Source organism: Typopeltis vanoorti, chromosome 16 (genome assembly GCF_054136105.1).
Source record: "Typopeltis vanoorti isolate ZY-2024b chromosome 16, IOZ_Tvanoo_1.0, whole genome shotgun sequence".
Taxonomy (NCBI): Eukaryota; Metazoa; Arthropoda; class Arachnida; order Uropygi; family Thelyphonidae; genus Typopeltis; species Typopeltis vanoorti.
In genome coordinates this window covers 68932738-68958299 of record NC_143564.1, presented here as the reverse complement: position 1 = coordinate 68958299, position 25562 = coordinate 68932738, and the positions used below count along the sequence as shown (strand labels likewise).

General features: G+C 36.1%; 1 protein-coding gene across 1 annotated transcript in view; it reads left to right on the top strand.

Moving 5' to 3' along the window:
• The window catches only part of LOC150098108 (band 4.1-like protein 4), a 637189-nt gene that overhangs the window by 548013 nt on the left and 63614 nt on the right, over positions 1-25562 (top strand). Inside the window, exons 25-26 of the mRNA XM_090406685.1 lie at positions 1231-1455; positions 21271-21373. Of these exons, the coding sequence (XP_090262811.1) occupies positions 1231-1455; positions 21271-21373 (328 nt within the window). The remainder of the gene's footprint in view (positions 1-1230; positions 1456-21270; positions 21374-25562) is intronic.

Here is a 25562-nt window from a genome sequence, read left to right as displayed (position 1 = left end):
GATATTTCTTCATCACTCTCTCTCCTACTTTACATTAACCATACACAGACCTCTGGTATCTATCAGCTCAACCTTTTATCAGATTTCGAAAACTGATCTGAGAAAAAAAATAAAGAAAAGTCTCTTCCAGTTCTTTTGCTACTTCCTCATAAATAACTGATTTGTCAAATAAGATATCTGTCACCATGCATACTCAATGTATGTGTTCTGATTCTGATGAAGTGGAACCTATATTTATTATCTACACACTGATATCTATTTTCTCCACGAAATCTCATTATACTAGCCCCATTTAGCTGAAAAATTGTGGCTTATCAGTCATCTTTCTATCATAGATTAAGTTGCTAAAATCACTTTCACTTGTTAAGCAAGCAGTTGTTTTTAAATTCTTTCTGCTTAATTCTAAGCACCATGGCATTCTGTTTTAGGGAATAAAACTAAATATACTTACATGTAAACTTAATAATGCAGAATTTTCATTTGTTGCATCATGGTTATTTTCAGCAGATTAAATTCACTAGGTTGGTCAAAACTTCTAGATTATTAAATTTATAATAAATGAATATTCAGTTTTATTTAGTCTGCATGATGTCATCTTATGTTTCAGTTAAAAATATATTCTTCCTTTTAATTTTCCATTATCTAATGTTCCATTTAAATTGGAATTAGGATGCTCTTATAGAAGCTTTTTGAAAATTGTTTCATTTGAAAGAAAAGAAAATAGAATATGCAGTTGACTCTTAACAACTTGTAGGGATCTGCAGGAATAGTCTTGCTGTAGTAATTAGTTTGTTGTTGCTCTTAGCATAATATCATACCAATTGGGTGAACTTTTTCAGTACTTAGTTGTAGTGGGCAAGTTTGTTATAATGGTGTTTGCTATGTGAGGGTCAATTGCATCCAGTATATCATTGCATCCTTTAATGCCAGTTATAAAAATATATCAGAGCATTAAAAACACTAAGAAAAATAAATGCTTTTTATGATTGCTTTTCTCTTTTTCTTTCATAACAAAACAAAAAAATTTTCAGAGCTTTTTTTTAAAATATATTTCTGATTTTCATAACTAATCCATTCTTATTGAATAGTTATCACATAATGTATAATTTTTTAAAATTTTGTGCTTGTTAATATACTTCTAAACTACACACTCCTCTTTGTTACAATATTTTTAAAGCATTTATATCATTACAATTTTGTACATAATTTCTAAAATAAGCTTATTCTCAGAACATCTCTTGATGCCAAATCTCAAAGATCTGTTTATGAAGAGGAAGGTCCACCACCTCCATACACACCAGCTGGACAAAATGGGACTATTCCTCAGAGTGTTGATTCACTGTCAAAAAATATTCTGCCTGTTTCATTGTCTGCCACATCTGCAACACTGTTTACTGAGCCAATGACTAGAAATCTTACAAGCACTACGTGTCCAACCACTTCATCTTTGCCATCGTGAGCATTATTTTTTAAATATATTACTTTAGTATTGTTAACTCATACTTTGTTTATTTTTTACTGGCATAATTCCTAATCAGTTAATATTTTAAAATCATTTTAATACTTTTTTTATGTGAATTCCAGCCACACTAGGATATAAACATAAAAACATAGCAGTGTGGGTAGGATAAGGATGAGATAGTGTGGGACTATTCCTCAAATTCTGTTCTAAAGAGAGAGTTTGAGCCACTTCACACTTCCATAGGCAGAGAGTAGTCTCCCATCAGTAGATAAAATTTGAACCCACAGCCTGTTGGATGCAGAGTGGATAGCAGATACAACATTCACAATTAAAAACTATTCAAAACTAGAATTGTGAATGCACCATCTGTAATTTTTTGTTCTTTTTTTTTATAAGTTCAATAGGCATTGTGTAGACTTCAGTGATGAGTCGTTGGACTCCACAAAGATTTCCAAATATTAGTGAACTCCACAAATGTACACATGATTACAGAATTATATACACCCAGGCAAATCATCCAAACTGTGGAAGATTGATTCCTTCTCTCTTCCCATCACATGTGGTCACTGTTTATTGTTGATTATGCTTTTTTTTTCACAACCAGTATATATTTCTTCAAAATGTCATGATTACTGAAGATAAAGATATATTCTAGATGTCTGGAGTAATTACTTTGAAAGATTGCTAAATGAAGCAAGCAGTGTCAACATGGTGGTAGAAAGCTCCCAACAGGAATACATATCCATACTTGAAGTAGAAAAAAAGCTATCAAAACCTGAAATGTGGAAAGGCTGCTGCAGTAGATGACATTCGACCAGAAATACTCAAATATGGAGGTATGAAAGTTTTACAATGGCTGCACTTCATAATTCAGAAGGATTAGTCAGAGGGTCAAATTTTGAATGACTGGAGTAGAGTTTTCATAGTACCCATATATAAAAAGGGAAATATACTTGAGAAATGGCTAAGAAAAATTGTGTAAGGGAAGCTTGGTGATGAACAACTTGGATTCAGGCCAAATAGAGGTTGTCAGGATCAGATTTTCACTTTAAGACAACTATCATCCATGCAAAGAAACCACTCCTTATCCTCTTGCTCATAACTTTCAAGGATGGCTCCTTGTTCTTGCTCACCCCCCATCTGTTCCACCAATTGAAAGAATTGCCTAGTTACAGAACTCTGTAACTACCTCTCAACACTTTAAAAGTCTCAATCATATCACCTCTCCTTCTATTTACCAAACTCTGCAGTCCACATTCCCTCAGCCTGTCCTCATAACTAACATTGTACAATCCCGTTATCATCTTTGTTATCTGCCTCTTCAGTCCTTCCCTGGTTAATTTTTCTCCTTCAAATCTCTGGGGACCAAATTTGAGCACACTAGTTCAGGTGTGATCTAATCAGGATTTATATAATGAAATGACAACTCTTTTATCTGTGCAAGTCAGCAACCTTTTCAGTATTGCTGCAATCCTCTGGGTTACCTTCACCACCACCTTTGCTAGTGATATTAAATCTGATATCAAATAAGGTGATGTTAATCTTAGCTCTTTACTTTATGCAGATGATGTTATACTTCTGAATAAATCCAATACAAGTCTGCAAGATTCCATGACTAAATTGAATAACTGTTGTAATAAATGTGGTATGAAAATCAGCAATAAAAAGACAAAGACAATGAAAAGAGACATAAACATTGAAAACATCAGCTGTATTCTGAATGGTAAAATTAGAGAATAAACGTTTCAGCTACTTAGGCACAATTCTTAGTGAAGATGAAAATTAAGTATAGTAATAGACAACAGAATTAGTAATGCTGGTATGGTAGGAAGTCAGCTGAATAAATTTATTATTATTATTATTACCCCCAAGACCTCATGGAGTCAAAGACTCATCTGGGAGGTCCCTTTATCACACATAGCTCATCATACCGTATCTTAAACACACTCAAACTCCTTGAAGACACCACACTCTCCGGCAAGGCATTCCAATCATTTACAACTCTGCAAATGAAACAAACAAAAAAAACCTGCCTCTCACTTCCCTACTCACACCCTCTTTATACTGTGTCCACAGATGACCTCTGGTTCTCCCCTGATCTCCCACTATTTTCTGTAGAACTACTCCAATATTGATCCTATAACAACCCCCTTACCAACTTGTATGTCTCTATCATATCTCCCCTCTTCCTCCTGTCCACCAGACTCTGCAAATTACATCTTCTCAATCTTTCCTCATACTCAACATTCCAGAGGTCAGAAACTACCTTAGTCAAGCACCTTTGGATCCTTTCCAACAACTCTTCATCTTTCTGAAAACCAGGTGACCAAATCTGGTCACAATAGTCCATGTGTGGCCTAATCAAAGCCTTATACAATGAAACAAGAATCTCCCTACTTCTACATGTCAGTGTCCACCACATCATTCCCAGAAGCCTTTGTGTTGTCTTCACAATTTTGGCTATGTGTCCCATAAATTTTAGATCCTTATCCACTATCACCCCCATATTTCTTATTTCCTCCACCTCCAACAATATATCCTCACTAAGCATAAATTCTGTTTTCCATCTTTGTTTTCCAAATTTTAAAACCTTACATTTTGCAACATTGAACTCACATTCCCATTTCCATGCCCAATCACTCAATTTATGCAAGTCTTCTTGTAAGCCCATTACATCTTCACTACTCTTAATGGCTTGTCCCAACTTTGCATCATCTGCAAACAACGGAATATCTCCATCTAAATCTTCACCAATATCATTAATATACAAGTTAAACAGTAATGGCCCTAAAACAGACCCCTGAGGCACTCCACTAGTGACTTTCTTTTTCCTGGATATTGCTCCCCCATACACAACTTGTTGATACCTATCAGATAGCCAGTCTCCAATCCAATGCACTAATCTAATATCCAACCCCATCTGCTCTAGTTTGACTGTTAACTTATCATGATGTACTCTATCAAAAGCCTTTGCGAAATCAAAGTATATTACTGTGTAACCTTCTCCTCTGTCCAAGGAAGCAGTCACTTTATTATAATAAGTAAGTAGATTACTCAAACATGATCTCCCTTTAGCAAATCCATGCTGTCCATCAAAGATAATACCATTGTAGTCCACCCAACTCTGGATCCTAGTTCTCACAAGCTTCTCCAACAACTTAACCACAACTCATGACCCACAGATAGGCCTATAGTTTGATGCTTGAGTTTGATCACCTCCTTTATGAAGTTGCACAATCTTGCCCCCCTTCCACTCTTTAGGAACTTGATTGAGTGCAAGACTCGTATTAAAAAAAAATGTCAGGTGTCAACTCCCTGACACATTCCTTCAGTATACGTGGTGATATATTATCAAGTCTCACAGCCTTATTAACATCTAGTTTACTCAACTCCCCATACACCTCTTGCTCACTTACAGTCAGTCTCTCTTCCCCATCATCAACTGCTCTCAATCTCTCCATGAAGTCACATTCACAAGACTGAAAGATCTTTATGAACTGCTCATTAAGTATCTCCACCACACATTCTGCAACAGCTGTCCTTATACCATTTTCTCCAATCAATGTCATCCTTCCATAATCATTCTTTCTTTTGCTGGCTACATATTGAAAGAACTCCTTAGAATTCTTTTTGGCTTCATTAGCTAACTGCTGTTCATAGCTCTCTTTAGCTACCCTCACCAACCAAGTCACCCTCCTTGCTTGTTCTTTGTAGACCTCATGGAATTGGTTATTTCCACCTCTTATGCTACCTCCACACTGCCCTTTTTCTCTGTATCACATGCTTAATCTCTTTATTCATCCATCTCACACCTACCTTATTTAACCTTCTCACCCTTGGAATACATTTAGACATTGCATCTACTAGACAGTTTTTGAAAATCCTCCAAGCTGCATTGATCCCTTTTCCAGATAACTCCTCATTCCATGCTACACCCGTAAGCTGTCTCCTGAGCTCTTCATAATCACCCCTGTCGTAGTTCCACATATACCCTCTTCTCACAGAGGTCCTCGCACTTCTGACAACCACCCAAGTAATCACCTCATGGTCACTCTCACCAATTTGTGGATGATTTGACACCTCATTTATAATTACATCCTCTGATGAGATGACCAAATCCAAGTTCCTCAATCCTAGTGTTCCCTCTGTTACATACTGTCTGAGGTAGTTATCCCTCAAAAACTCAAGAAACTCATTTTCTTTACTTCCAGTTGTTATCTCATCATTCCAGTCTATATTGCCATAATTAAAATCACCCATACTGATCACCCTTTTCTTATTTGCTTGGCTAATTTGATTATACATTTCATTTTCACCACCATCCACATTACCTGGTCTATAACAACATCCCACCAAGTATTTGATTCCATTCACCTCTGTCTCACACCATACTGCCTCAAAACCACTGGCACTATTTCCCTCTTGCATCTCTACTTTGCACGGACATAACTCTTTCTCTATCATCAATAGTACACCCCTCCATTTTTACCCCTTCTATCCTCACGAAACACATCATACATATTTTCTCTATTCCTGTCAGGATGTCATCTTCTTCCAACATGTCTCATTTATTCCGACAATCTTTGGGTGAACAGATGTAATTGGTCCAACCATTTCATCCGCCATGTTTCTTATACTTCTAGCATTTGTATACAAACACAACAGCTCATTTCTGGATCTACAGCTAATTTCATTGATTCCACTCACTCGATGTGATCTCTCCATGCTTGGCTGGAACCATTTCCCTTTCTCCTTCTTCATTTTAGAACCCTTTTCAATTCCAACTGTTTCCTCTTGATCCCAGGTCATCCCATTCCTTTCTACACGTGCTCTCGTCCCCTCTTGGAGCATCCACCTTTCTGACGCTGTGTACCCCTGTCCACCCTGAGGCTCCCCGTTTCCCTGCTCCTCTTGCACACTCATTCACTCATTTTCTATACTCATTCCACTCACTTCCCCATTCATAATCATCTCTTCCATCTCTCCTGTCTTACTCTCCTGCTGTTCCACATCATGTCCTGCTTGCTCTGATTCATTCTCTCTACTCACTTCTCTACTTTCCAGCAGCAGTATCTCCAAGCGACTCACACCATAGCCACTCAAATGCAGTCCATTGTTCCCATACAGCTCACTTCGTCACTCAAACTCATTCCACACATTAACAAACTGTACTCCTGTCTCATCACACATTTCAGCCAGCATATCATTCATAATCCTTGCTCTCCACCTCATTTCACCACAGTCATACTACTTAGGCAAGAATTTCTTTCTTATCTGTAATAAGAAAGAAATTAGTCATAACAATAAATTAGCCACATACAAGACAGTTTTCGAACCAATTTTAACTTATGTATCTGAGAGCTGGGTTAGAAATGAAACACAGATATGAGAGATTTAAGAAAGATTAGTGGAGTCAATCAGTGCAACAAACTCAGCACTCTTTTTTCTAATACTCCTTACATTTGTATGCAAACATAACAGTCCTTGTATATTTGAGACCATTCTACCAAAACCAACATTCTATATTCTAGCTGCTATACCACACCTCTCTCTTCGATCTGACCACTCTTCTTTCCTTGATCCTGACTCCGATTTTCATTCCTACCTCTGTCATCCTCACTTTTATGCATTCCATTGCCTTGTGCTGCTCAAACCATATCTTCAACCTCATATTTATCTTCCTCCTGTCATACAATCTGTTTAGTTGTGCTATCCTTCTTCACAAGGAGACTCTGATCATTTATTGCATTAACTTCTTGACTCTGTGCTTTCTCAGAAAACAATAGCCTGTCTAAATGCTCAACACAAAACCCTTTAAAATGCAATCCGTCAGCTTTAAACCATTCAACTTTTCTTCAAATTCACTCCACTGATTTACAAACTGAGCATCCTTTGCTCACACAACTCAGTTCTCAATCCACTATTGTCATATTGCTATTCTATATTGCATAGAGAATAGCATCAAGCATAGTAAGGAAATAATAATAATCATAATTATTATTATGTGACACATCCAAGTAGTCCTTGAACTTATTGTTGGAGGGCATGCTACTCCACTAAAAATAACCTTCTCCTTTACTTAAACCTCCAACTGCATGGCATTACTACTGTCAGCACACAATGCCATCTACCTTCCCCCCCCCCCCCACACACACACCAATAGTATATTTTGTGTGCAAATTATGTGTGTTTTCATGGCCAATTTTCCCTTTACAAGGGTGATCTGAAAAGTTCTCGACCATAGATGGCAACAATATCGGCAAGATTTTTTTTCTTAGTTGGTACATCTATCATAAGAATCCATGTGAAGTCATTTGATAGAATGATATTGCAAATCATTCTATCAAGTAGTTTTTTTTTATACACTGTCAGAAGCAAAAGTGTTGTCTATATTCCTTGAAATGGATAAAATTAACTATTGTGTGGTTATAAAATTCTTTGTAAAAGAAGGTTTAACACCAAAAGAAATTCATTCAAAGTTAATAAAAGTTTATGCACACTCTTCTCCTTCGTTCTCGACAATTAAGAAATGGGCTGCCCAGTTTAAACGTGGCTATACCAGCCTTGAAGATGATCCAGGTGAAGGATGTCCAAAAAGTGTAACAACGCCAGAAATCATTGATCAAGTGCATGATATGGTATTGGATGACCTGCGAGTCAAAGTGTGTGAAATTGCTAAGACTACGGGCATTTCAAAATAATGTGTAGGATATGTTTTGCACGAAGAATTGCAAATGAAAAAGCTTTGCACAAGATGGGTGCCGCGTTTGCTCACATCAGATCAAAAATAAACTCGCATGAATTTTAAAAATTTTTTATGGAATATACAACCGTGTTAAAAAAAAACTTTTTTTATTATCCCGACGTTTCGATCTTCACATCAAGATCTGGAGCGTACATAAATATACAGGACAAGCTGAGTTACATCATTAACTGTAAGCTAGAGAAACAATGATTTGATCATGTTATTCTACTGGCATGACCTCTAGTGGAAAATAATAATAATAATAATAATAATTACATCAAGCTAAATTCTATTTTACAATGACAGGAATAAACATTCTTTTAGATGGTTTTCTTTCAGAAACAATTGGTGTCCTATTTTTAGTATTAAATTCTTATTTTTGATTTGCAATACTGGATTTTCTACAGTCTTGTTTATAGTTGTTCTTAGTGAGGAAGATTCTGTGGGTCAAATATATATCTTCCATATGTTTGGGATTTTTAGACCATCATTATTTTTCAGATTGGGATGGTTGATAATAATCTCACAGGCTTCCTTGAATTTCCGTTTTCATACCATATTTTAGTGTGATGTAGATAGCTGGTGGTTTTCTAGTCAATTCTGTGTAAGGTATTCAGGGCATGATCAGAAAGGCCAGCTTCACCATAATTATTATATTTAATGTGTCGTTTATGTTCCTTTTGTCTAATAGGAATTGTGTGTCCTGTTTCTCCTATATATGGTATGTTGCAAGTACAATAAATCCGGTATACTCCAAGGTGGGCTAGTGGAGGGAGTGGGTCTTTGGATGAGTTGAGTAAGCTTTTTAATTTTGCAGGAGGTTTAAAGGTGGCTTTGATTCTGTACTTTTGTAGTACTCTGTTTATTTTGTCTGATATTCCTTTAATGTAGGGAATGTTATAGTTTTACTGTAGTCTGGTTTGTCTTTGTTTTTTATTGTGGTTTTGTAGAGAATTTTGTTAATAGTGTTTTGGCTGTATCCATTTTTTTGTAGGTTATTACTGATAATTTTAAATTCGTCTTTCAGTGCCTGTTCACTGGAATGGATTGTCTGAGCTCTGTTTTTTAGCATGTTGATGACACCTAATTTTTGTGTTGAGTGGTGGTAGGAGTTTATGTGTATATATTGTCCCATATGTGTCGGTTTTCGGTAAACAGTGAAGGAAAGATTGCCAGAGGGAAGACATGTGACAAGTGTATCTAGAAACAGAAGTGTGTTGTGTTTTTCAATTTCAATTGTAAACTGTATGCGTTTGTGTTGTTTGTTTAGGTGGCTAAGGAATGTGTCTAATGTCTGGCGGTCATGGGACCAGATCGCGAAAACATCGTCAACGTATCTAAGCCAGACTTTGGGTTTTAGAGGGGAGGAATCTAGGGCAAGTTGCTCAAAATGTTCCATGTAAAAGTTAGCAATGGGGGGGGGGATAATGGTGAGCCCATGGCTGTGCCTTCTCTTTGTAAGTAGAAGGCATTTTGCCATACAAAATAACACTTTTAGCTTGGATTAGCTCTAAGGATCCAAGCTAAATTTCCTCCTGATATCACAGCCCTATTTCAGTTCACAATGACCTCAAGCTATTTTGTTTGGCAAGGAAAATTCTACAAACAAAGAGGGGACAGCCATGGGTTCTCCACTCTCCCCACCCTTGGCCAACTTTTATATGGAGACTTTTGAAGAGAAAGCCTTAAACTCTGCCCCACAAAAACCAACCATTTGGCTTCGCTATGTTGATGATGTGTTCGCTGTTTGGCCACATGGCTCCGATGCACTCCTCTCCTTCCTAACATGCTTAAACAACCAACACCCCAGAATCAAATTCACCCTGGAAGAAGAAAAAAACAACTGCCTTCCTTTCTTAGACACACTAGTCACCTGCCAGCCTGATGGAACCTTGGTTTTCTTAGTCTATAGAAAATCCACCCATATAGGCAGATACATTCACCAACAATCCCACCACCCCTCCTCGCAACAATATGGAGTCATTAAGACACTACACAGCAGGGCTAAACTTATCTGTTCAAATGACAATGCCCTAACCACAGAACTAAACCACATTCTCAACACTTTCTTAGCCAATGGCTACCCTCCAAAAAAAAATCCAAAAAATATTGAAACCAGTAAACCACAACCCCCCCCCTCACAACAAGGATTACTCTCGCTCCAGAGTAATCCTGGATTGAGAGTAATCTCAATCATACCCTATGTCCGAGGCACCTCAGAAAAAATTACAAAAATCCTAAAAAAAACATGATTTAACTTTTTGTTACTGACCATATAAAAAATTGGCATCCTTTATCTGCTCTACTAAAGACCAACCTCCCCCCACCCCCTAGACCTACCTGGTGTATACCACGTCCCTTGCAGCTGTAAGCTGTCCTACTTTGGCCAAACAGGCAGGACAGCAAATAACAGAATTTCAGAACACAAGGATTACATCCGGTTTCACCAATACAGCCACTCTGGTCTTGCTGACCATGCGCTGGATACCTGCCATAGAATACGGTGGAAGAAAGCGAGGATAATACACCGGAGTAAATACAAATATGAAAGGCTTTTCATGGAATCAACTTCAGCCCTAAGAAACAATCCAAACCTCAACAAATTTGGCTGCATGAGACTTCCTCAAATTTGGGAAACCTACATCAGGAGACCTTCAGCCCAATCGTCCAAGAATACCAACATTGCCTGCTAGGGGGCACCATCAGGACTTTAGGAGAAATAATAGCTTTCTGCTTCTTTCTCACTTACTGTCTGTTGTGCCTGCGTGCACATGTCTTGTTCTTAAGTTTCTTGAAAATAGCAACGAGACGTTGCCGAAATATTGAAGTATATTAAAATTTATTTTAATGTATATCATAGTTGATGTTGTAATTTCCTTAAATTATTTAGTAAAAAATGCATAACCAATGTCTAAGCCTTTCCACGAGAAGCAGATGATGAATCTTACAAATCTGCAAGATTCCCTGACTAAATTCAACTCTTGTAATTGATTTCGTATGAAGATCAACAACAACAAGACAAAGACAATGAAAATAGGCAGAAGCATTGAAAATATCAACTGTATTTTGAATGAAGAACCTATAGTACAAGTAAAACATTTCTGCTACTTAGGCACGATTTTTTTATTATTATTATTTGACACCTCCGGGAGTCCAAGGACTCATCAAGGGGAGGGATTTTTAGTGAAAATGGTAAATTAAATATGGAAATAGACAGCAGAATCAGCAAAGCTGGAATGGTAGGAAGTCAACTGAATAAATTTATATGGAATAAGAGTGAAATTAGTCAAAACTAAATTAGCTGTATACAAGACAATGTTCAAACCAGTTTTAACCTATGGATCTGAGAGCTGGGTCAGAAGTAAGACACTTGACCAAAGACTAGAGACTGCAGATATGAGAGTCCTAAGAAAGATTAGAGGGGTGAATAGATAGCATAAATAGCAATGTCATATTAAAAACGAGTATATTGGGAAAGAACTTAATATTGTCAGCATCCAGGAGGAATGCATTAGCAGAGCTAATCTCAGGTGGTATGGTCACTTAAACAGAATGGGAGAGGAAAGATTAGCAAAACAAGTGTTCTTTGCCAGGTTCACAGGAAAAAGATCCAGAGGAAGACCAATATATATGCAGATTGATACAGTAAAAAGTGTCTTAGAAGATAGAAATATAATATCTGATAATATTAATGTATTGACAGGTAACATATTGATTTGGAGGAAAATTGTACATAGGAAGTTAGTAAGGGTGTAAGTTTTTCATGCAGTACTATCATATCCTGTACACCCCCTTGAGGGTACATATCAAGAATTTGATGATGATATTTCAACATTGTTAAATTAGCATCATCAGGAAAACAATATGCTAGTACAGAGATGCACATTCAGTCTCATTTATTTTATGAGTAAGCAGGACTGAAAAGGATAAACAGAAAGGCCTATACTTCTAAATTGCATCGCCTGTTGCACTTAATCGGGTGTTTTGGCCATTGGGCTAATTGTCTGTGGATGAGAATTTCTCAGATGAGAGGCAATTTATTACAACTATATTTTCTGAGGTTATTATTATTCTTAGATTATGCCTTTACAAACTATCATTTGTGAAGGCATAATCTTAAGCAGCCATAATGGTGGAATTTGATGCAGTCTCAGTGCTCCCAGATCCTGAAGTTAGCTGTCCTGCCTATTTGGCCATATTAAGAAGTGTGCATCCTGTATTGACTGTGTTGAGCATGTGAAACAGTGGGAAGTAATGAAAAAAAATGGGTTTTCCTCAACACACTACCAGGTTGATAGCCAACTTGTACAGGGAGCAAGAAGCCACAGTAAGAACAGGTGTTCGATTGACACTGGCTTCAAATTGGAAAAGGAGTTAGGCAAGGATGTTTACTTTCTTCTCACTTGTTTAGTATATATGCAGAGGACATCATGCATGAAACATTGGATGAGGCTAGGACAGGAATTAGGATAGGAGTTAGATTGATCAGTAATCTGAGGTATTCTGATGATACAGTACTCCTTTGTAATGACATGGAAGAACTAGGATTAATTCTAGACAAAGTTAACAAGATCAGTAATAACAGAGGACTTCAACTCAATCCTAGAAAGACAAAGATTATGATTCTCAAAGGAAATACAAACAGAGAAGTTCCTGAGAAACAAGTGTACCTTAATGGAGAAAGAATTGAGGAAGTTAGCAAGTTTGAGTACCTGGGATCCATTATTAATGTGAAGAATTGCTGTTCAGAAGACGTCTGAAGAAGGTTAGGAATGGCTAAAACAACAGTCAGAGACCTGTCTAAAATCTGGAAGGATGGATCTATCTCCATGGGAACCAAGTTGAGGATTTTGGATACAGTTGTTTTTCCAACAGCGACTTATGGATGTGAGACTTGGAACCTAAAGAAGTCAGATAAAAAATGGATATCTGCTTTTGAGATGTTACAGAAGGCTGTTGAAGATATCATATACTAAAAGGCGTACAAATGAATGGGTGTTAGAAAAGATCAGTAGAACTTTAAAGCTCCTTAAGGATATTGACAGAAGAATGTTAAAATATTTTGGACACATAGAAAGGATGGAAGGGGGGACTTCTCAGAACAGTAATAGAAGGTAAAGTTCCTGGAAAAAGAGAAAGGGGTAGACCATCAATGAGATGGATGGATGGTGTGTGTGTGTGTGGAGTGACTGATCTTCAGAGAGTTGAGGCCACCAGAAAAGCAAACAACAGGACTACGTAGCGAGGCATGGTGTGGCACATCACCGAGCATCGGGGTGACCATATGGCATCTGTAGATGTCCAGTGAACATATAGATAGAAGAAGACTGCATCTGCAAGGCAGTCTTCAGGCAAATCCAGTTGTTGCTAGTCTCTAGAAGAACAGATAAGGAATGATAATTTCTTGTATGGTTTGAAGATGGTCAGAAGGTTGTATTTCTTTAGGATCTTGGCCTTTCAGAGACACCATGGATGTATGGGCTAGTGATGGATTTATTGTAGTCTGTGTTTTGAGGAGGAAGGGGCAGGTGGTATGGAATGTTAATCTTCTGATCTGGTGGGGGTTATAGCCATTGGCTAAAAAAGGAAGGTATCGTGTATGTTGAGTTCAGAATTTAGTGCATTTTCATCAAAGCAAATTAATTTTTCTCTCTTGACTAAGATTTTTATAATGCCACATTTTTGGGATGGGGAAGTGATGGAGAGATGTTTAAAAAGGATGCATTAAACTGTCTCACTCAGACCTTTGTTTTCTGCATTGTTTGTAGAATTTGCCTTACCAAACAAAAAGCCTGAGTTCATGGTGAACTGAAATGGGGCTGAGATATTGGGAGCTATGAGAGTTTGGATTAGGTGAAAGGTATCTGTAAGTGGAATGCTGGTGAATAATGAGGAGAAATCAAAATTAAGTCAGTATTTTGGAGGATAAGAGCGCACTTTGGTTATATGTTTAGCTAGTTTATAAGTGGATGAATCTATTCCATACACAAATAAGTGTAATGTCACATTGGCAGTCCATATATCTTAGGGAGGGAGGGGGATCTGAAATTTTTTTTTATGACTCCTACTCCCAAAAGGTTTTAAGCCTGTTTTACATTAGTACTGTGAGTGGTTTTGAATTGGTTTTAATGGGATTTTAGGTTTTGATTTGTTTGCAACATCCAGGAGATGATATTTTTTAGAAGTCTGTAAAGTTTGAATTTGCTTACACCAACAAAGCTATTTATACACCAGATGAGGAGTGGTGCCATGATGAATGCCATTGTCTGGACAATCTGTAATGTAGACCGCTGAACAGATACCATTAGATCAGGTACAACATGGATTTACTTGGCTCTAGAAAATATCTTGCAGGTGCAATCTTTTCTGCTGTGACCGAACAGACAGAACAGCTAGCATCAGGATCTTGGAGCATCAAGAGTACATCAGCTCCAACCTGTGGCTGCTCAGGATTAGCAGTCCATGCCTTGGACACCTGCCAGAGGATCATTGGAAAAATGCCACCTTACTTAATAAAAACAAATGTAAATGTGAAAGATTATTCCTTGACTCAGTCTCTGTCTCCTCACGAACTATCCTAACTTCGACAAATATGGTTGCATTAAATTGTCTCTCATCTGGGAAATTCTCATTCACAGACAATCAGCCCAATGGCCAAGAACTCAATCAAGGTCAATAGGTGGCACACATTTTAGGACTATGGACCTCCCTGTGTTTCATCTTATCAGTCTCACTTACTCATATAGTGCCTGCATACATGTATCTGCACCAGTATATTGTTCTGTTGTTCTTGTAATAAAATCATGAAGCTTAGAAGGGGGAACACTGCCATATTGCAATAATTTCATCTGTATCTGTACTATAAAGAATGCCCAGGATCAGTGGTATGAAGAAGTCACTATTCAGATTGTTCCATATGGTGAGAATGAACTTGTTGTATTGTGAAGAATTGGAAAGTAAGCAAACATAATTAATACAATAACAACAACAGAAGATTTATGTGAGAGTTGTTTCATTTTATAGAATTATATATGCATATATATCAAAATAAAACTGTTTGAGGATAGTGTGTGTGAAGAACAACAATTTCTCATAAGGGAGATAGCTTTAATTTATTGTTTCTCTTCAAATTGCAACATTGAAGTAAGGCTTCACAACTTTCTTTGTATAATCATTCTAAAAGAAAATGGCTTTTGTGTAAGACCTTAGTCTTCTTTCAAAGGATTCATGCTTGGTGGGAATTGCATGTTCAGAAAGTCCATATTGATCTGACTCATGGAATCTTTGCCCGCCTGGTTGGCTGGTTAGCATATCTGCTCTCCAGCCAAAAGGCTGTGGATTCGAATCTCGCCATGGGCATGAATGTTTGTGATTGTCTGTGAAAGCACTAGTGGTGGTAGTCAGCGGTAGATGGCATTGGTATTAGATGATGAAGGTTGGTGGAGTAGTGAGATGCAGAGTTGTAAAGTTGATGCCCTCCCTCGATGAGTCTTTGGACTCCTTGGAGGTGTTTAATAATAATAATAATAATAATCTAATTTAGTAAAAATATTCATTTTTAGTCACTTAGTAAATGACAATCAGCTGCAGATCTCCCAATTTAGTCAAATTAAGACAGCTAATAGATGTAAGGTATCTGGTAAACATTGAGATAGACTGCAGCTTATCCTTTGCAGACCTTTTGAGTTCAACAGATCTAATTAATTGTTTGATTTTTGCAGAAATACAAGATATAAGAGATGGATACAAGAAATGGCAATATGGTTGATAACTTCTTGGTAGGAAGGTGACCTGGAAATTCCATAACCATAAAGGACATGGTGAAGCTTTTAGACAAATAAGTAGTCTTTATAAAATTTGTTTCTTGCACCAGCAACACTTCAGTAGAGCATGATATATGAGACACCTGATAGTGCTAGATTTCTGACAAGGATGGGCTGCAATTGAGCATGGTTATAAAGTTTGGTGTCCAAAGAATAAGGAGGCCTAAAAAAGAAATGCAATGATTCTTTTCCACTTCAAGAATAAGTGGTTGAAAGTTTATTTTTTACTTGGTTAGAGTATAATAAATGTAGTTTAATCCTTTATCCAAGTGTGAGCAAACAAAGTTTGCGCCTGAAAGTATCTTCAGGACTGGGGTAAGGTGGTACAACACCTGGGAAACTCGTTGCAAAGGTGGAGCAAGAAACCAACACTCCTATCTCAGTATCTCCTATAATGCAAAACACATCTCCTTGCGGATATGTCTAATGTTATGCATTAAGGGATGCTTGCTCCACCTTTGCAACGAGTTGCCTGGTGTTGTACCACCTTACCCCAGTCCTGAAGATACTTTCAGGCACAAACTTTGTTTGCTCACACTTGGATAAAGGATTAAACTACATTTATTATAATCAAGAATAAGTGGTATTTGAAGAAGAACAGCATTAATCTTTGCAATGAAATTTTGAAGCTTGGAAGGGAAGTCCTGTCATATTGCATCTATGTATCTGTACCATAAGGCCTAGGATTGATGTTATCAAGTAGTCACTGTTTAACACACTCCATAAAGTAGTTTGCAAGTGTAGGAGAAAAAAGACTACCCATGGTGGTAACTTCTATTTGCTAATAAAACTTGTTTTGACAAGTAAATATGCTAGAATGGATGACAAAATGTTGTTCATATATTCCATCACTGTCGGTATATACAACTTGTTCAAATTGTTGAGCCCTATAAATACTTTAGAATATGTCTCTATATCATCATGTTGCTCACATATTCTCATTTTTGAATGTTTATTTTGTCACTGATGGTTGTTGAATTTCATACTGAAGATGCTCTTGATACTTGGGGAAAAATTTTATAGAAATAACATTAATTATTGTTATTTTTAGAGGAACCTGTGGCATAGTATAATTATTAAAAAGAACATGTAAGTCCACAGTAATAACTTTAATTAATAAATAAGGTAGATATTTCGTACTAAAACTAATAGTACATCTTCAGTATTACAAACAGATAGGAATAGAATACAAGTAACGAACATTCGGTGGATCACCTATTAAAATACAATGTTATTGTGAGCTAGGAAATGAAAGAAATTAATAAATAATTAATATTTAAGATAATTAGTTTTTTAATGATTACATTAAATAAAAGTCTCCCAGATCTTCGCGTGAGAGAGAGGCAATCATTTCGATTTAAATTTGGTCAGTGTAAAATAGCTTCACAACTTTCTTTAAAGAGGCGTTCATATTTGAACCTGCATCTATGAAGGAGAATAACTTTATCCCACTTGATATTATGGGTAGTGGTAATACTATGTTGTGCTAGACCAGACTTCTGAGGTTTGTTGTAATCAATATAATATTGATGTTCTTTAATTCTTTTTTCCACAGAACGGCCAGTTTCTCCAAAATAAAAAACATCGCAAACATCGTTTGTCAATTCCTTGTGAATTTACCAAATTCACAAGGAATTGACAAACTGGCTGTTCTGTGGAAAAAAGAATTAAAGAACATCAATATTATATTGATTACAACAAACCTCAGAAGTCTGGTCTAGCACAATACAGTATTACCATTACCCATAATATCCAGTGGGATAAAGCTATTCTCCTTCATAGATGCAGGTTCAAATATGAACGCCTCTTTAAAGAAAGTTGTGAAGCATTTTTACACCAACCAAATTTAAATCGAAATGATTGCCTCTCTCTCTCTCTCTCGAAGATCTGGCAGACTTTTATTTTATGTAATCATTATAAATCTAATTATCTTAAATATTAATTATTTATTAATTTCTTTCATTTCCTAGCTCGCGACAACAATGTATTTTAATAGGTGATCCACCGAATGTTCGTTACTTGTATTCTATTCCTATCTGTTTGCAACACCTGAAGATGTACTATTAGTTTTAGTAATATCTTTTATGAAATATCTACCTTATTTATTAATTAAAGTTATTACTGTGGACTTATGTGTTGTTTTTAATAATTAATTATTGTGTTTAATTCCATATCCACTTACATTCCTGTTCTTCACAATAAATAATTAAATCTGTTTAGTTATTATATCTTCTATGTTGTAATTTCCTAAAACACGATAAATAACAATCAACTTATAAACTTAAACACTAGAATTCGAAATTACAGCTGTTGTAAAAATGTATTTAAATACATAATATACTGAGGGCAGACTGTTATATTAATAACATTGAAGGTAGATGATGGATGATGTGAAGAGCTTATATGGGGTGGAATAACTGGAATGGAGATCAGAATATAAGTATTATTTGTTAACAGTTATTAAATATTTTTTATGGGAGTTATGATTTTTACGAAGAGAGTGCACTGGCTAGTTGAATAAGTGAGGCTATGGTTCTGTTGTGTAAGGTATTGATTCATTCTCATTTCAGTTCTGATATTTCTCTGAATTCGTGGTTTTAGCACCCCCCCCCTCTTTCATTTAGTGGCTGTTTCATATCATGTGAATGGCAAATATTGTCTGAATGATGCAAACACAAAACCACTGCAGGACTGTATGCAGTTTTTATTTTTGTAATTATTACTTCTGTGTGTTTCTTACATTATTTTGCTGTTATAAATGACAATAACAAATTTAGTTTAATCCTTTATCCCAGTGAGAGCAAACAAAGTTTGTGCCTGAAAATATCTTCAGGACTGAATATAGTGTTGTACTATCTTACCTGGGTAAGTAGTACAACACCAGGCAACTCGGAGCAAAGGTGGGGGCAAGCTACCAACACTCCTATCCCAGTATTTCCCATAATGCAAAACACATCTCCTTGTGGATATGTATACTGTTATGCATTAAGGGATTGGCCACTACCCAGACTAGTTTTGACCTTTATTGAGGTCTCTTCAGTGGGAGCCAGGCCCAGAGTTGGAGATACCAGGCAGAAGCAGTAGCAAGGTCATCTTTACCTATAGGAGTTGCCAAAAGGTTTGCCACCTTTTTTTTATTAAATTACTCTTGATTTAGATAAAGATGTTGAAAGTTTATTTTTCACTAGGTTAGACTATAACAAATTTAGTTTAATCCTTTATCCCAGTGAGCGCAAACAAAGTTTGTGCCTGAAAATATCTTCAGGGCTGAATATAGTGTTGTACTATCTTACCTGGGTAAGTAGTACAACACCAGGCAACTCGGAGCAAAGGTGGGGCAAGCTACCAACTCTTATCCCAGTATCTCCCATAATACAAAACACATCTCCTTGTGGATATGTATACTGTTATGCATTAAGGGATGGGTCACTACCCAGACTAGTTGCAACCTTTATTGAGGTCTCTTCAGTGGGAGCCAGGCCCAGAGTTGGAGATACCAGGCAGAAGCAGTAGCAAGGTCATCTTTACCTATAGGAGTTGCCAAAAGGTTTGCCACCCCTTTTTTTTTATTAAATTATATTTAATAAAACCAACTAGTTTCGACCAATAAAGGTTGAAACTAGTCTGGGTAGTGGCCAATCCCTTAATGCATAACAGTATACATATCCACAAGGAGATGTGTTTTGCATTATGGGAGATATGGGATAGGAGTGTTGGTAGCTTGCCCCCACCTTTGCTCCGAGTTGCCTGGTGTTGTACTACTTACCCAGGTAAGATAGTACAACACTATATTCAGTCCTGAAGATATTTTCAGGCACAAACTTTGTTTGCTCTCATTGGGATAAAGGATTAAACTAAATTTGTTATAGTCTAACCTAGTGAGAAATAACCTTTCAATATAAATGACAATGTTTAATTAAGATGTAATATAGAAAAGTATGATTAAATTATGGCTATTTATGTTACTAATGTCATCAGAGCCTTGTTTAGTTGATTCATTTACTTTCTGCATGACCATCTCCTCATGCCTATGCATTTGTATATGTGGTACTTGATTTAACTGCCTGTGACCAGAGAGAGAGAGAGAGAGAGAGAGATTACTTTCCTTTTAAAGTAGCAGTTTTCTACTAGAAGTGCTGAAAAGTAGCATATTTAGTTGCATAGTATTCTTGCATATACTGGTCTTATTCCAATAGGAATAAGACCAGTATATGCTCACAGAGGCTGTTATGATTGTGGTTCCTTGTATATTGTGCACATAAACCAGTGTGACACTACAGCTATTTTTACTGCTATGTCTAAGTTGTCTATCTGAGCTGTCTTTGTGAACTTTGAGGAGAGGAAATTCCAGAGAAAATCCAGCCTTTAGGATCTTTGGATGCTTGCTGTGAAGTTTTGATGGTAATAATAATTAACATGATTTGTGTACTACTCTAATATAATTAGCAGATTCTCTCTCTCTCTCACTCATTATGCATGTAGTTTCATCTGTTCAGACACTAAAGCTTATTCTGTGTATTCTTCCTTCTCTTTACCAGCACAAGGGATTTTGTAAATGGTTGAAAACATTTTTATACTTTATATTTTAACCTTGTTATAGAGCTTAGTTCTAAATATATTTCCTGTTATTTATTAAAGTGCATTTATTGTATATTTTTTTTTTTTTTTGTTAATGAGTATGTCATAACTCAATTAATCTTGTCTTGGCTTAGTTTTATACATATAGTTAGTCTTTTCATTCATGACCAGAAATTCTAGAGTTAAATTAGTGAATTTCATAGCACAGTGATAGTACCTTGAAGGCAAGACATAATTGCTATACTCAGATTTTGTCCCTTCAGTTTTGTGATAAAGATGGCTGAGTAAACACAGAGGCATATCACAGAAATATCGAATTGCAGAATATCCCTTAATGAAGCTACAAAGGATTGCAGAATTTGCACCACAGATTGAGGAAGTTTGATTATTATATGTACCCTTTTTTTTTTTTTTCTGTGTAAGTAATCAGTGATTGTAAGGAATTTGTACAGGAAATCATTAAGGATGAGGGGTTTGGTGGATTTCGACTTTGCTATGGGGAGGGAGAGAGAGCAAAATATGCTGATTAAGTGTCAGAATGTAGTTGAAATTGTGCATTTTTTTTTTTTTTTGTTGTTGTTATTGTCATTTGAAAAGTTATATTGCTTCTAATAAGAAATTATAACTGGCTGAAAGCTTGATGAGTGTTTATTTTCTTTTAGCTTTTTGGAACCTACCCCATCTTCTCATAGGACTCCAGTAGCTCCAGGAAATATGCAGTGGTCACCTACTTGTAAACCTCCACAGAATTCAAATAGGAATCAGGTCCTTGAATACTTGATCCTTTAATAACTTTATATACAGATGTGACTTACTATATTTTTAATTTTATAGATACATTTTTATTATTGTGCAATATCTTTTTATTTTATTTTCTGCATAATATATTTTGCAACTTTATTACATTTCAGATGGTATTATGGTTTTTGTCAACAACAAATACTGTTCTGGCTGCAGTGTTTATTGATGATTTTCATATTTTCAAAAATTGTCTGTATTGTAACTGTTTTTCATATTCATAAATTTGTTATTTAAGAAGAAAGACTTTTTTTGAAGTGAACAGACTTGATTAAAAAAGAAAATTTTAAGAAAAAGAAAAGTGTATATTATTAAACATATCTGCAGACTTGTTTTCCCTCATCTTAACTATTGCAATATCTCACTTTTCTTATTTTGGAATCTTATCCTATATGCATCCCCTGCCATCTGAACAAAAGAAAATAAATTCTGAATATGGAAAAATTGGTGAACCTTCTAATAATATATTGTAATAATTGAAATTTCTAGATTTAATAAGCTGTCACACAATAATCTCTTCTCCTACTACTTCTAAGTCCTTTTTATAATCATTTTTGGTTATAGTCTTCTTGTGCCATTCTCCACTGAGAAGCCTTCATCTCTCTCTTTTGAAGGCTTCCCGATGCCTACATTCTACAAACATCTCTCTCCAATAGGTCATCCTTCCCTCTTCTTTCTAGTTGTACAGGCATTTGCCCTTCTTCATATGGATGCCACTATTCTTTGTCCATCTATTGCTTTTCATCCATGCAGTATATCCTGCACATCTCCATTTTAATTTTTTTTTTAAATCTCTTCTCCTATATCCAACACTTTTATTTCTTTTCTTATATCTTCATTCCTTGTTTTGTCTTGCAATCTGATTTTTAGCATGCCCCCCCCCTCCCTTCTCTCTCTCTCTCTCCATTCTGTGCTCAGTTTTCCTCATTTTGTTTTCCAGTATTTGTTTGATTATTGACCATCTCTCTCTCTTTGATGTATATGTCATAACTAGGATGATGCACTGGTTAAAAAGTTTGGTTTTATTTTACTACTGACTGCAATAAAAATAAAACCAGAAATAGGAATTTTTTTTTCAATTTTCCAAAAGCCATCCAGACTAGCTGAATTCTTTTTTATTTCATAAAAGCTTCTTTTTTCTAATGTAAAAGTTCTTCCAGAGTACACATGATCTTGTACTTGATCTATTTTGTTATTGTCTATTGTTATTTGTATGTCTCTTATCTGGTTTCCTTCAATATTTATCATTATTTTAGTTTTTTCATAATTTATGTATAATCCTACTTTATTTGATACTGTATTTAATTCATAATTTTTCTAGTTCTCTTTTGTTGTTTGCTATTATTACAATATCATCAGCATATTGTAAATAATTTAGTTTTTTTTTTACCATTCATATTAATTCCTTTGTCCCTCCAAGTTCATTTTTGGATGAAATATTTATTATTATTTATTATTATTATTAATATTTATTATTATTATTATTAACATCTGATATATCATAACTCCTTTATTTATTATTATTAACATCTGATTTCAATGGAGTCAGAGACTCATCATGGGAGGTACACACTATTGTACACAATGCTCATCCAACCATGCCTTAAGCTGATGTGTCTATGCAAAGAACGTACTCCTCACTCCTCTACTCACATCCTCCCTACATAGTCTCCTGCGATGGTCTCTTTTTCTCTCTTGCTCTCATTCACACAACTTGTAATATTCTCACCCCCAAGTGCATAACCTAACACTGTTATATTAAAATAGCAATCATTATTGCTTCCCACACATTTAGAGTATTTAAAATATCCTGCATTATCTCTGATCTTTATTAAGTATTGCCCTACTCAATTTTGTATTATTAACAAATAATTATATATTTTTCTTCACATTATTTCCTATATCATTAATGCACAGATTAAATAACACAACTATTTAATTTGTCCCAAAGCAGACTACTTACACTGTAAAAAAAAAGTTTGGCCCAGTGAAATCCTACTATCTCTTGATCTAAACTTCCATCACTAGAAAGTATACTTCCCAAACATCTATTACTATTACTATTATTACGGGCAACTCCAGGGAGTTATTAGACTCATCGAGGGAGGCCCCGAATCATATTCGTCACAACTATTCGACATTCATACAGTATCTATCATACCTCGCCTTAAACTCATTCACTGTCACGGCATCCACCACAGACTCAGGGAGCACATTCCACTCATTCACTACTCTAAAAGTAAAGAACCCAGCTCTAACACCTTTACTAACCACACTTTTGCCCAGTTTCCATGGATGTCCCCTAGTCCTCCCACAACCAGCCCTGTTCTCAAAAATATCTTCTGAATTAATTTTATAGAAACCCTTCAGTAATTTGAATGTCTCAATCATATCTCCTCTCCTCTGCCTATCAACCAATTTTTGCAACCCACAAATCCTCAACCTGTTCTCATGAGGTTCATTCCACAGACCTGCTATCATCTTGGTCACTCGCCTCTGGATCCTCTCCACCTCCTCCCCATCAAGAAGAAACCTAGGTGACCAAATCTGGACACAGTAGTATCTGAAGTTTTTACCGTTTAAATATCTGGGAAGTATACTTTCTAGACACAGAATTATGGGTTACATACTAATAGTAGAAAGAGTGAAAGCATGGTTTTAAATAGTAGTGGAAATGTAAACATTAATGGTGTCAGATTCAATGGGTAAGATTTAAAGAGTCACTTCCATATAATGGAAGTGACTCAGAGTTTGACACTGCTTTTAAAGTTATCCTTCTGTAGTCACTCTTCCTTGCACTGGCTATGTAGCATAGGAATCTTTGGAATTTCATTTGGCCTGCTCAGTGGATTTGGCTTTCTTAATGGTTCTGGCTACTACTCTTGCTGGCCACACACTCCTCCGCAACATTATATATCCTCCACATTCTTTTATCTGCACCTCCTACTTACTGGCTCATCACATCCATTTAACTCCTTCTGATTTATTCTCCTGACCTTGGGTATACAATCTGCTACTGCTTCCTTCAAATATCCCTTGACCATTTTCTATGCACTGCTGACATCATTTGTAGAAACTCATGCCATGAAACAGTTCCAAGCTCCTCCTTAGTTTGTTATAATCATCTACTCTTTAATTCCATGTTTGCAAACCTCCTCTATTAACTGCATGATTGCTCTTCTCAATCAGAGCTTCAAACATGGCTATCAGCTACTTTAGTTGTGTACAAATCCTCCAATTATATCACATGCTATTTCATTAATTATCTCTTAGTAGCTGCATAAATTCTAGGAAGTATATGACTTTTCTCCTTCCAGTCTACTTCTCCCCCCCCCAACACTGAAGCCTCCATCATAATTACCTGGACTAGTGTTAATTTGCTGATGTATGCCATCTGCTTTTCTGTTTGCTCCCTCTACCTTAATCAGCAGCCTGATTATATATTTTGTCCTGGTTGCTTCTATCTAAGCCTAGATAGCTCAAATGCACTGCCTCCTACAATTCTATCTTGCTGAACTCTTCTGGTGTTATACTAGAAGAGTTCAGCAGGAAGGTTAGCTACTTGTAATTATCTCTTAGGAAATAAGACAATACTAAGAGATAATTACTGCTATCCCTTAGTATTGGTACAGTGCATTATCACTGTACCATATCTCACTAATGCTTTGAAAAAGTTGAGCTAGCCACTGATGAGTATGAGGTGACCAGAATTGAATATGGAGGGTACAGTATTCAAAGTAAAAAGAATACTCATAATGATGATGGATGGACTCTGTCCTTGCAGAGTGGAGATCCAAGGAGACAACACTAATAATGGCATTGCGGATATGAAGTTTAGTAATTTGGCTTGACTTCACACACAGGATGCAGACTTCATAACCTGAGTTATGAGTAAACTAAAGCATGAGTCAGTGGGATCCTTATACAAGGTTTCTCCTTTCACAACAAGGGAGGTATTATCATGATATGAAATATGTTTTGCTGGTCAGATTTAGGACTCCCATTGGCCAGTATATGCCTGATATGGCTTACTGGCATATCACAGCAGACCACATGCACTCTACCATGTTGCATCTGTTCCTAGATAGACATTGAATTTATCATGTTCTAGGACAGTAATGTACCATGTGTCCTCCAGTGAGTTTACTTGATCTCA